We start from the raw sequence: 14,628 nt of genomic DNA, 5'->3' as shown, positions 1-14,628 counted from the left end.
TCTTCTCCCAGGCAGCTATCAGTAAGACAAGAGGGCATGGTCTTAAGCTCTGCCAGGGGAGGTTTAGGTTGGATATTAGGAAGAAATTCTTTACAGAGAGGGTAATCAGGCATTGGAATGGGCTGCCCTGGGAAGTGGTGGATTCTCCGTCCCTGAGGTTTTTAAGATGAGCCTGGATGTGGCACTTAGTGCCTTGGTCTGGTAACCACGGCGGTGTTGGATCAAGGGTTGGACTTGATGATCTCAGAGGTCCCTTCCAACCCAGCTGATTCTATGATTCTATGAAGTAACTGTGAGATTTCTTTGGAAAATATCTCAGAACTACAACCTGAAGACTGTATAAAATTTGCATATATTCATTTAGATGAGGTTGACAACCCTGCGTTTAAGCAACAGTCTGTGTGCATCTGTCTGAAGATGAACAGAGAAAGGAAGAACAAAATCTCTGCAAAAATGCACTATTAAAAAAGTAGCTGCATTGCAATTTTGCATCAAAACAAAAACAAGATTATCAGTTTTTAGCATGAATTAAATGAACAGAACTCAGGTTCTACTGAAATTCCAGATAAATAAATTTTTATAATGTGACTACAACAAGACATAAAATCCCAGCTGAAATGGACCACAACAGTGAAAAAGTGCTGTTAATAAAGCAGAAACTTCTCATGTAAAAAGAAATAGATTTTCTTTTAAGAGCTACACAGATTTCCTTGTCAAACAATCATAATCCCAATGCCACATGGACAAATCAGCAGAAAGGCCCCCTTTTGATAGGTGATTTCACACGCTTAGACTGCACATTGAAAAACATAGATATTTGCCATCTTGATACCAGTAGTACACAGCTACTTAAAAACAGGGGTAGGAATTTCAACTAACTATTCAGCCAAGTAGGTTGACTTGGATCAACCGAGTAGATAGTTATAGTAAAACTGTAACTACCTGTTACGTTTCACAGGTAGACAGAAGAACACTGCCCTTAGGACTTCATACAAAGAAGAACATTGGTTCTGTCTTCATACAAATCATACAATAAGATTACTATCATTCTAGCTAGCTCTTGTCTAATTCACAAATCACTTCTTTATTCAGTATTTCAGAATACCTTTAAAGAGAAGGAAGAAAACCTATAGAAACAAACTGGAATGCAGAATTAGGACAAATACAACAATGAAGTACATGGCATGTATTTATAAGACCTGAACATATAACTACAAAATACAAAAGCAAAGTGAGTGACCAAAGCTGGGGATGGTGGAGAGCATACAGAAACTGCAAAATGCATTTGAATAAGAATGATGTAAAATGATCATCCTTACAATACAATACACTTAATAAAAGATGCCTGGAGCTTTTTTTAAAAAGGCAACAGTCAAGAAACAACCCGCTACAGCTTGTGATAAAAACTAAATATCTCACATACTTTTTGTCATATGTTAAAAATAATGGTGATCTCTTTGTCAGTGTTTTTACAGTACAAAATAAACAGCTCTGAGCCATATCACCAATTCATGATGGAATAGCATCCTCCAAGTGAAAAAAAAATTTTCTCCAAGTGAATGTTTACAGGAGATAAACATTAAGCTGTTCAGCTTTGCCACAACTTACATGCCTTGACATACACAAAGTTTCGTGTTTGGTGAATGTTAAAAATAAAGACTGAGGTGTCTTGAAGATTCAGGTATCTTTAGTCTTGGCAGGGGCGTGAGAAGTGGTTTTTTCCAGGATTCCAGCATAGAATTAAATGCCCAAATTCTGTCTCACTTATATTTTCGACCCTACAGTCCTTTTTCTGAATCTGATCCTTGCTCCCAAAGTTGCCAAGGTCTTAGTTAACAATTTGTCTGCTACTGTGCATCTAATCGCCTGTTGCTTCTGGCAATAATAATGTAACAGACATAGACTTCTTTAGCAAAAATTGAAGCAACAGGAAAATCCCCAAATCAGTCGAGACATTTTGCCTCGAAGGTCTTGCCTGACCTATGCCAAAATATTGCTAAACTGCTACAGCTGCTACAGAGGATACTAAAATGCTCCACACATTTGAAAAAAGAATCCCAGTAAAGTTATGCCCTTTCAAAAAGCACTTTAGAAGTTTACAAAATCCACATGGAATACAATCCCTATTATTTACATACAGAAAAGACAATACTTTTAGCAAATACTTCTACAATGACCCTAACAATAGCCAACTTCCCTTCTTACTCTAGCAAAATCTTCCCTGAACATTCGCAGGGGTTTGTTAGAGAACAATTTGGGGATTTCCTTTTCTTCTACTAATGAACAGGTTGGACAGTTTGCAGAATATCTCAGCCTCATCTGCAAACATCTTGTAATGATTATTTTGGGGAGTGGAAGAACATCTGCCTTCCAGAATCCAGCATCAAAGTATTTGCATGATTCTTCCTGACACACTATTGTTTTGTATCTTGTCATTACTATGTTTATATATAGCAGCTCTCTCCTATGCAGGCAGATGTTGTAATGCCCTATAAGTAAATGTGATTGCTTATTATTTAAAAAGTGGTTAATGTTAGCTATGAACAGATATACTAATCCACTGTATTTTTTGGGACCAAAAAGTACTAATCTCTACATAGTTTCTGCGTAGATTGGATAGAATCCCTAAAATAAGTCTGATCTGTGTGGATATCTGTAAGGAGGTTATAGCCATGTATTATCAGTGAAACATCTCTAAAACGCATTGAAGCTCATTCTCCTTCAATGAGTATTCCTGTTTCCTGTGCCTATTTTTTTTTTACTTCAGCTTCATTCTGATTAGCTAAATATAAACTTCTATAATCTGCAAAAGTCTGCTATCAACACATGATTAAACTAACTACATATGCAATACAAACACTCCCCCAAAAAAGGTGTATCTCTTGTGGTAAATTTTCCCAGGTTCAGCAGATCTTGAGGATAATCATAAAATAATATAGAAATGATTAGCAGAAAAACAAAAAAGGTGTATATCAAAATAATTTTTCTTAAAATTAAAGTTTTTATGAAATCATCCCTCTACTTTTAAATAGTGATCACACTTTGCCATGCCATCCCCATGTGAAGGATTCCTGCAGAACACCCTTCTAACATGTCCCTCTCTTTTTTCAGCTTTTGTGTGGAGCTATTCTTTCTCATAAGGTCCTCAGCTTCACTGGACTGGTCATACTGGTGACCCCCAGCATTCATGCTGACAACTCTCTAACCATCACATCAATCTTCCCTAGGCTGTTTATTTACATCTCTGACATAGAAGGTGTTCAGAATCTTCTACATATCACTCCTCTCCTGCTTCCATTTTCAGTTGTTTCTCTGCCAAATCGTGAAAGGTAAAGCTTTTTAGATGTTTCTACTACACTCCTTGCTTTAGCAGACACCATTCAAATGCTCAGTGCTTTGTTAAGTCTGGTTATTTCAGCCTTTATATATTGTGGTTGTGTTACTTTGTATGGTAATGTGACATGACACAACAAGATGCTCTGTGTTAAAGAAAAAAGATCTCTGAGATCTCTGTGCATTTTACAATATGTCAGAAACAAGTATTACAGAATCAGTCTCAGCCTACTTTGATTAAAGGAAAAAAGTAGTCTACCTGACTTCCTGATACTCTAATTCCTTAAAAACATACTGCTCCGGGGAACACTTGACTTCTGGTAAGTGAAGTCTTCCCCACCCGTGTAGGATCATACTTCACATTTGTTCCTATTTAAATTAAAAAGCTAAACAGAAACATGAAACTATTTTAAGCAAAAATGAACAAGTCTGGTCTAAGGAGTCTATCCCTTATTTACTATCTTTGGAAGAGGTGGATTTTCAATTAACACTTTTAACTTTTCTGATTTCCCTTAGGGCTGATAAGAATACAAAAGAAACATGTATTTTAAAAAATCAGGAACTTAATTATTAACATAATAAAATAAAAATAATAAGAAAACATCCAACTGGCTGATTTTGTTCCAGGTATATAAGAATTGAAGTAAATCATGGGTTCTGCCATTTTTTATAACTTTTCCACAGGTTTTACTAGTTACTAGAGATTTGGATTTTTTATTTTAAAAAATTTAACTTGTCCACTACTAATATCCACTACTGCGGATCATTACATTGTGCAGGAAATGAGAACTCACAAATTAGGACATACCAGAACTAAGAGTACTGATGCAACAGTACATTTATCTGCTTAACAAATTTCTATATCCTTCTACTCAAAATCCCAAGGAAAACCCCTGGCTAAGGTAAAGCCTCCTGCTTGCGAGACATCACACACAGTATAAATACAGTTCTTTCTCCCCTTGCACCTGTTTGCATCTGTCACTTTTCCACCTTGGGTCACATATGCACCATACAAATAAAAGCTGTAACTTTCATAAATTTTATAACTTTTACAAATTGAAGGGCATGAAAGCACTGCTATATTTCCTAAGCTGAACACAGAGATTTGCAATAAAAATTGTTAAATAGTGTTACATACAATCAGGTGCCTGTATCTGCCAAAATCAGACTATGCCTGATAATTTATTACAGCCAAGTACTCTATCTAATGACACGTAAGTCGGAGTAGTGAGGCCTTTTAAGATCAAGATATTATTTTAGCCCCACTGGCTGTTGTGGGCCCTGAACAGCTGCTTAATTTCAATATGGACTTTAAACATTTTTAGTCTGTCTTATGTGACGTCCAGTACAGCAGACAAAATATATCCTGAGTTAAAAGTGGCAGAAACCTTATAAAATGTTAAAATCAATATCATTGCTCTGGAGCAGAAGGAGTAGATATTTCCTAAACTGGTCTTCTGATCCTGTTGCATTGGAGCAATTTTCAACGGAGGCAAAAGAACACAAAAGAGTTTTCCCTTCCCTGTTACACCTCCATTTACCTGCCTCATCAAAAAAGGCCTTTCACCATGAAACAATAATGCTTCTCAAGTTGCTTGCATTCCCCAAATAAAAAAGTGAAAATATAAAACATCTGAATATCTTTTTTTTCCTCGCTAGCATATATGCAGACATTATAAAAAAAAACCAGGCTTTTACCACTGATGTTAAAACTCATACTAACTGAAAAAGCCTGAGACTATTTTAAGGAAATATTTTCATAAAACTATACTATGGTTTCAGTATGGTTAAAAAAATATTCAAAATTAACCATCAGAAAACCTAACAGTATCCAGAACCTCACCAAAAAGCGATGAAGAATGTTTTTTTTAATGATCTCTCAAAGCCATTACAAAGACAACAGAATGCATGCGATATTTGAGCAACAAAATTTAAAAGGTTTCAACAACACTACTATAAAGCTAAGAAGTTAATAGTTATGATGCCAGAAATCTTGACATCATTGCAGTTAAATCAAAAAGTAACATATATCTGAAAAAGATCTGTTTAGAATATGTATGTTGTAGCCAATAAAGACGTGAGAGTGAAAAGTAAATTGAGATCCAGCACACAAAAAATGAAATGCATCACAATGAAATGCATGTGAACAACCTGGCTGAATGTCTTCAAAATCCGTGCTGGATTTTTGGTGCCAAATGTAAAGGGGATTTACTGTAACACACATATATTTCAAGATAATATTGTAAACCAGTCTTCAGCATTTGTACATAAAATTATTTGAAGTAGATTCAAAGATTCTTCCCCAAATCATTACTATCTTTTTTTTTTCATTTGAGCAAGAAATGGAAAATGTTTTCTAAGGAAATGACTTAATTTGGTAAAGATCATACAAAAGCATTTTTTCATATTTTAATAGAGCTAAATTTCTAGTTCTAAATAAATTTAAAACAGGAACAAAAGGAGAAGCGGCTCTAGTCTGGTCTGCCCAGATTGGTACCAGACAAGAAGAGACAAAATAGATGGCAAACCTGTAAGGACCAGAGAACTGACCTTTAACTGAATTTTGCAACTTTGTGGTCAATATACTCAGTGATCTTATGTTCATGAAAGAGAACACTTCTGGAAGTAAACACTCTAAACCTACCTACTCACATCAGATGATGTATTTCAATAGAGATGGAGTTTAAAAGCAGTATTGTGCATTACCCGCATTGTAACTGAAAAGCCTGTGTTACCTGAAGCAATAATTCAAATGGACAGTTTCTCTCTAAGGAATACGTGTTTGACTGTTGTTTTTCCCTATACTGTTGTTGCAAAAAGGTCACAACTGTATAAAATACACAGGAGTGGAGTCATGATCTCATGCCAAGTCAGTCAAAATGAATGCCATTCCCAGCTTTGTGAATGACTTGCAACATTAGTAACAAAATTATTTTCTCCTTTCTGTTCATCTGTACAATAACACTTGCCTTCACCAGGTTGTTGTGGGAATTAATTATGGATATGTTAATATTTAGGAAGCATCATAAGCTGCATCCATTCCTACAAAAATTCGTCCTACAGTAGCTTGACTGTTTTTCAGAACAACAATTATCTATCTTTTTTTATTTGTTTGTACAGTTCTCAGAACAATAGGGTCTTAATCCTTGACTTGGACAGCTAGAGACCATTGAAACATAAATAATTAGAAAACAATATGAGTTGAGAGGTTTTAGTGAAGTGTTATACTTCCCAGGGCTCCAAGGCACAGAGCATTTAAATGACCAGAATTTAGCCAAAGCAAAGGGAATTGGGGACAAGGAACCATAGCTCTGGTTGCTTCTAACAACTTTGGTGGCTTGTTCTTGAAAGAGCAGGGATACAAAAAAGAAGGCTGCTGGAATGCATCTGTGAGAAAAGAACACTACTTAGAGGAGCATGGGGACTGCAAATATAGTTGTCTTTTCAGTGAGGCATTTAGGGCAAGAGCTTTTTATGTATCTGCCAGCTCTACTGTATCTGTAAATTATGAACAAACACAGTAGAAAAAATGGGGGGTTGTTTGGGTGGGGTGTTTTGAGAAACAGCATATAAACACACAATTTGCCAAAAGAGATACACATCAACAAGAAAGAAACAGCTACCAATGGTAGCTGTTTTCTCTTGAGATGTGTTCTGTGCATATCTAGGCTGCCTTTATCATGAGTATACCCACTACATTCAAGGTGGAGTCTCCAGAAGTATTAGCTGTGTGTCATGATATACATCAAGAACATCCCCCTGCTTCCCATCAGAAGTAAAAAGGTTGGAGCCAGTCCAAGTGCTCGAGTAGCTCCTAATTTGGTCCTTCATCTACAGCATCTAATAGCTTCAAGTACCAAGCATAAAGGGTATGACATGGAGTTTGTGCCAACATTTCCAAGTAAAACAATTACTGAACAATTAAGTAACAATTTCTTCATTGCCTGTCCTCACATTTGTTCTGTTGTTGGTGACTTCTAAGCTTTGTACTCTCTGAAAGTGAGTATAAGAAATCTGGACTTGTTTAGAAATGAAAGACTGATGGGAAGCATGACTGCCAGCACTAATGTGAAAAATAATTCCTTCCAAGTGACAAATGAAGAAATGCTCTGCTTCCAGTCAGGCTGGAAGATACCTGGAGGACAAGCAATTTCCACAAGGTGATGAATGAAAAGGAAGTAGAATGCTGAGACGAAAGGCTGGAGTGCTTCCAGCAAAACATGAATTTAGGGTGCGGCAAATGAAAGCAGTCTTCAGGGCAGAAAAAGGGAAAAGAGTCAGGTTTAATACACCACCTACAATTTTTATTTTCCTAAATAAAGGAATTAAAGCAATTAAAGTAATATATTAGGAAAAAAATGGAGAATTGCAACAGAGACTACGTAAACATTATTTTCAACCACTGATCAGACTATGTAGAATACAAATGCAACAAGAAACAAATTAAACATTTACCTAGATATAGCAAATTAATATTATCCCGATATTTTAGAACAGCCTGAATCCCATTAAATTATTATATAATGTCATTATTACATTGTGCATCCAAAACTCTTTTATGCTCTCAGTAAACAATACGTAGTTAATATATACATAATTTTAAACACATTAACCCACTCCTTTAAGTAATCTACTTAATGCACAATAAAAATTATGGCAAATATGTCTTTCCAACTGTTTAGATCCATCAACCCCTCTTGTATTTGCAGTTTGATATGAAAAAACTTCAATAGATTAGAATGATAAGGCTTTTTCAAAAGACTGAGAAGCAATATGCATAGTTTGACGTGATCTGAAATAGATGCTGAATCTCTGTTTTTGAAAAAAGAGAAATAAAGTTATCTTTCTTTTTAACTGAATTAAATTGAAAAAAGTCTTAGAAAGTCCTAATATCTTACCTGTTGATATGCTTCATAGATTACATCAAACAAGAAAGCTTGAGGCATTTCACTCGCTCTGTACCTGGCACGTTCCAATGAGTGGTCTAAACAGCCATCTGCAGCAGAGGCAACAACAGTAGAAACTAGAGGACGAATTGCTCCTGCTGCCTGTGGAACAAAACACAAAGAGAAACCTAAATGTTATTAATATTAATGTATATGAGATAGCTGTAGTCAAAAAAAGCTTTAAAATACATTTTTCCCCTCTTTATCTTTCTACATCTCATGACGCATGTCATACTACCTAGTCTGTGTGACACTTTCAACACTAACATAGCAATGGAGGACTGTATAAGTACACATGGAGGGACAATTTACAAAAAAAATCTTAAGTCCTTCATATCTACTGCAAATACACTTACAGATCTGAAATGTTCATTTTTCAGACTTTCTTCTGCACACATAGTAGGTGGTTTCTGTGAGGACAGTTCTAGGCCTATTCAGATATCAAACAGCAGCAGACACACCTGAGAGGTCTTGACAATCTACAATACCTATTGCTTTCACAGACTTCAATTTGGATAAACTGCTCAAAAACAATTTACAAGAAAACTTTCAGACAATTGAGCTTGTTCCTCTGTTTGAATTCACCCTGTGAAATACTGAGCAACCACACTTACCAGTGAAATCACAGGGAATGCAGCATTTACATCTGAAAGTATTCCATATCAAGCAGCACTATGCTCTAGAACAGATACTTAAATGCTTATATTTCAGTTTCAGTTTTGCTTAGGTTTGAAACCAATTAAACATATATCTTTGATCTTTTCATCAACATATAGTATTAAAGATCTATGGCATCTCTGAAGCAGAACTCTCCTAGCTGTCTTTAGGCATTCTGATACACCCACACTGCATCAGTCACTTATCAAATGTTCACATGAACTTTAGGAGAAGCTTAAAACAACTTGGACAAGAGTTGTCCATACAATAATGAAGAAAAAGTGCAGTGGCAGAACACTGCTTATCAAGTCACAGAGCAAACTGCATGCTCCCCAATGATGCTAACCATTGAGAACGGCATGTTCACACTATACTGTTTATTAATAATTTTTAAGAATAATAAAAAAGAATAATTGATGCTGTTTCAAAACACTTGGAACTATACAACATCTTAAATCAGGATACCTAGAAAATCATCCCAATGCCTAATTCTGCCACTTTTCACAGCAGCCTCGGAAGATTTTCTGAGGCTTCATGAATTTTGACACAGAAAAAGAAGAGGTCCCTTATCCCATAACAGCACTGATATTAATGATTTTATTTATCTTTGTTGGCAAATCCTGCCCTCATACATGAGTCTTGTCCATTCTTAGAAGACTTCTGACCTCAAATAAGCATACAGTGGTAGAACGAGACAAAAAAGTGAGTCCAAAATTTTTGTACTCTCAGAAGAAAAGAACTAGTTGTCTTCCCTCCCCCTTTCACACTACTTAACAATAAAACAAAGGGGAATGCAGTCAGTGTTGAGCCCTTTATGAGCTCTAAATCACAGCTCCTTAGTTCATTCTTTTACAGAATAAGAACAGACATATGAACCAATTTCTCACGCCCAAAGAGTTCTAATATGCATGAGCTACCGGGAAGGGTGAAGGGAGAGAAAAGATTCAAAAGATTCGTGTGACAGGAGAAATATCTGAACTACTTTCTCAAAATCTGAAAAGCACTTTTACTTTCTAATACATGGAAAGAGATATCTATATAAAACACCAAACAGAGCAAAACACTATCATCCAATGGCAAAAATGTGGTACAGAAAGATCAGTAAAACTGTGAAATCATAGAACTGTCTGTCTCTTAAGAGGTAATCTAGTTCTTCTTTCTGACCCAGGCAGGATCAATTTTACTTCTGTAACAGAAAAGACAAACTGAGAAAACTAAACACCACTATAATTTTAGTAATACATCAATGTATTAAATGAGGTGTAAATTTAACAGATGTACTTAGAGTAAAAGCTCTGCATAGCAGAAGTAGAGAGACTAAATTATCTGCAACTTGTCCCCTATTTCCTATGATTCAAGGACATGGATTATTACATCTATATCCCAGCTGCTGGGCATTTGGACTATGTTATTTTGCTCTGCCGTCATATTTTAATTGGTCAGGCACACACACAAAAATTGTAAAATTAGAAGGTCATGGGAAAAGAGAGAGAGCAGCATGCTAGCCACAGCTTTTTTGTAATTAGCTGTATATTTGATTTTTTTTTTCTGGAACAGTTACCATTCCAGAAAACCAGTTAGCAAAAGAGAATTCCTTAGGCTGTTCCAATATTTTATTACAGTTTTTAACAATCATGTCATGTTACATTTTAAGCATAAAACAGACTGGAAGAATACAATGTGCCTTGCGTAACCAAATCTCACAAGTGAAACATCCACTCTGAGGAACAAAAAGCCAAACTGCAATTCTAAATAAAATTGAATACTCAAAATTGTTTTCTTAAAAGAACTCTGAAACACATTGTTTTCTTGCCATCTGGTTTATTGCACAATAAAAATTTATGAATGTCTATATCGGTATCTTTGTGTCAATACTGAACCACAATTCCTGCTCTGCTGAGGCCTAGCTCTTCCAAAGATTCAGAAAACTAAATCCAAATGCAACATTTTTTTAAAGCCCCCAATTAACTTCTCAAGTAATTGAAAGCTTCGCAGCACATAAAATTTAAAAAATGCATTTTTCAAACAACTTATAGTTTGGCTTCACATTACACCAGAACTGAGTCCAGTGTGACAGGCTCAGTTTCTCACCTGTCTTCCTGCCATTTCAATAAGAAATCACAAGTTGGGCACAATAAGATTTCTTCTGCAGCAGGTCCACCCAAACTATACCTGACACTGACTGAAAACATGAAATTAAATACAAAGAATAAGATTCGTGTCTGACTTCTGATCATGCAAGGGACAGAAATTCTATGTATGCAATAACAGAATAATTAGCAGTCATTTGATTTTAAAAAAAATAAACAGGTTTTATTCCAAAAAAGGACAATTCAGTCCACGACTGAAAGCAGAATGGAGAGCTCTAGTGCTTAGCAAAGCCAAGAAGTTTCTAATGCATAGAAAACCTTCATATGATGAGCACCTGGTATCCAAAAGCCCACAATCCATAAGCTAGAGCATACTTGCTAAGGTGCAGCACTGAGTCAAAACCTTAAAATCCTGAGGCAAGATACAGAAATTGGTTGTACTGGCTCAAGTTTCTGCAGGACCTTTCTCTGTCTCAGTGCACACCCATATGGGCTCCCTCAACCAGACGATGCGACCCAACACAAGGCTGTGTCTACCTCCTACCTCAGCGACACGTGAAATACATTAGTTCCTAAGGCCACTTTCAGACTGGGTGAAACTGGGATCAAGCAAGGGAAAATACTGGCCTTGTATGCCCTGCACCATTTTCATATGGCACAAGAGAGCTGAGTTCCTAACACAGGAAACCTTGCATCTGCAGTATGCTGGTATATGCCAGCACAGCTGCCAAACCCACACTGGTTTACACAGACCTCACCACACGTGCTTCTACTTCTGAAACTGGCTCGTGGGTATCTTCATTCATGGTGTAAGCATAATATTTGGCATGTAAAAACAGAAGAATTGAGTTTTGTGAGTTTTGTTCTTGTATAAAGGCCAAAGAGGAGCACAGTTTAACGTGTATGGCTCGTTCTGCGGTATTTCCTTCTGGTTAGTGCAAGCCTCCTCCCCACTCTGAGAAGCACAAAGCCTTTTCTGAATTCCACTCCCAGCAGCCCTGCAATGAACTAAACAGGGAATTTTTTTTAGGAGCTTAAGACAGGGCTACAGACTAATTTTTTTTAGTTCAGAAACTTAAACATTAGGGCACAGTAGGGACAATAATACATTAAGGCATTACTGGGTCTTACACTGACATTTCCCTACTCAGAGGTCTCCTCTTCCAATTTCTAATCATTATGACCCAGATCTCAAGCAGGTTTGCTTTCAAAATCATATACAAAATGCATCATACACCCTTCCTGAATGTGAAGTGGATAGTTATCCTGAATTTCTTTAAATGTCCACTTTACAGCCTTCAAGTCACTCCACTCCAAAGACAGTTAAGCATTAGTTTTGGTGAACTTAGCATGTCCAGGAAATGCATATACACTTCTTTCCCCCAGTTTTCCATATTCTGGGAAATAAATCAGTAAAATATTCCTTCATAGCACAGTAAACATTGAAGAGAATATTGCTAACCAGTTAGTTTTCCTTTGCAAACAGAATACTGTAAGAAAAAACATCCTTTTAATCTATCACTTCCTTAAAACAATCCTAAAATGTTGTAAGAACACAGAATTCCATCAACCTCAGGTGAAGTGACAGACTCATATCACTCAGAAGCAAGCTCACCCATCCATCTGCTAAAACTGAAGCTGCCTCTAGATGCTTTCAGAAACAGTAAGTGTCTTTTATGACCCGTTTTTAAACAGCACAAATCAAAAACATTTACAAACAAGTTCTCAGTTTTGTATTCAGTTTTTTTACTGAGACCACAGTATGCATTAAAGATTCAATGGTGACTGGAAAAAGGTAGAGAATGAAGTGCATCATGCACTTCAGTATAACAGGATATCACAAATATTTTCAAGAGATCCAAGGCGTACTGACTCACCTTTTTACTAAACAGTAACATTGTATTGTTCTCAGTTTATCACACTTCTACTCTGACAGGAAACTCTTTAGATGTGTGTATTCAGTGAATCCATAACCAGGGTGTGCTTTAAGATCAGATAACACAGTCAGTTCAAGGAAAGTTAAATCCAATATTAATGACATCTTTTATTACAAAATGAAGTATGAATGTTTAGACCACAGAAGCGTACACACAACACAGCAACTTGGCTAACACAATGCAGTATAGCTTAATTTTACTGAAAATTCATAAAAAATAAAAATCCTAATTTTGTTTAAAATAAGGTAATATAAGGTAATAAAAAAAAAACCCAAACAGAATCAATTAAAATTTCCATAAGTATTACAGGGTGGTGTGGGGAGGGGGGGATGGAGTTTATCTCGCAAGCAAAAAATCATCCAGCTTACAACAACACAGTGCAATATTCATCCTAGACCAACACTCCCCACCTACAACAAAATACAACAAGAATAAATTATCAAAGACCCAGAAGCTCCAAAAAAGCACGAAAACCAACAGAGCCACATGGCTGATCTGGTCATTTTGGGTAGCCAGAGTTGAAACAGAACAATGCTTAACAGCTGTAAAACTCAACAAGTTGAACGATACAGACTAGGAAGAAAAAAAAGCTGCAGTGGCCCAAAATCCTTACAAAAAAATACCACAACTACAATTCCTTTTGTTTTAGAACAGTGTGGTAACAAGCTCAGACAACCACAGATCCTGCAAGCTGGCATACTAAAAAAAAAGTATGCTATGTCTTTGGCACGCCCTTGTCCCCAGTAGGCCCCAAGTACTGATGCAGACCCACAAAGTCTTACATGACCAATCTGCAACCCTGAACTTCAAGTGAGTGGGAATCACAGCCTAAAACTTTACAGAATGCCGTCATAAATGGGCAAAGTTTTCCACTCCTCTGACTCCCTTCAACTTTTTAATTACACCAACAATACTCTTCTTTTTCATTCATAGCCTCTATCACCCCTGAAATTCATTTTCCCTATGCTTTCTATCTTCTCAGCTGTCTGATAGCACTAAGTGCACATTTTATGTTTTATTTATTTTATATTTTAATTATCCTAACTAATAATTCAATGTTTTAAAATTACTTAGGAATAGGCCTGATATCAAACACATAAAGCAAGCCTGTGAGTATTAACTTAAAAAGAATGTTCCTATTCTTAATGCTTTTACATGTTTTCTCAATATTCATATTTATAAATTTTAATTCTTTCATCAGAGTTGTTTTCAACTCCGACAAGCAAAATAGCACTGAAGCAAGACTCACAAATAATTTAGCCACCCTGCCTTAGAAAAAATAAACTTGCATTGCATATATTCACTGAAAATAGAAGCACATTAGAAATACATTTTCATAATTTCAAAGCAGCTGACTTCTTTGAAACTGTATGTTGAAGATTGTGGGGCTTGTCACACTTCATAGGACAACTATATTCATCTTGAAATTCCATTAAAGTCAGTTTTATAAAGGTAAATTTGATAAACACACAAAAAATTTTATCCTGCTTTTCCATTAAGACAAGGATTGCATTAGGACAGTGTTGAACTACATAACAATAACAATCAATGTTAGCTTAGACAAGCTAGGTATCTAACAGTTTACAAATATGTCCTGGAATGTTTTTTATTGGGTGAAAGATTATTTATATGTTTCCAAACACAACCATCTCATAAGGATTTCGG

General features: G+C 36.0%; 1 protein-coding gene across 1 annotated transcript in view; it reads right to left on the bottom strand.

Moving 5' to 3' along the window:
* CRPPA (CDP-L-ribitol pyrophosphorylase A) overlaps positions 1–14,628 on the bottom strand; it is a 108,184-nt gene that overhangs the window by 77,652 nt on the left and 15,904 nt on the right. Inside the window, exon 3 of the mRNA XM_008920360.2 lies at positions 8,232–8,381. Coding sequence (XP_008918608.2) covers positions 8,232–8,381 — 150 coding nt within the window. The remainder of the gene's footprint in view (positions 1–8,231; positions 8,382–14,628) is intronic.

Source organism: Manacus vitellinus, unplaced genomic scaffold (assembly GCF_001715985.3).
Source record: "Manacus vitellinus isolate BGI_N305 unplaced genomic scaffold, ASM171598v3 scaffold_3_pilon, whole genome shotgun sequence".
In the NCBI taxonomy this organism is placed as follows: domain Eukaryota; kingdom Metazoa; phylum Chordata; class Aves; order Passeriformes; family Pipridae; genus Manacus; species Manacus vitellinus.
The sequence above is the reverse complement of the archived record's forward strand: the minus strand, read 5'-3'. Positions and strand labels throughout refer to the sequence as shown.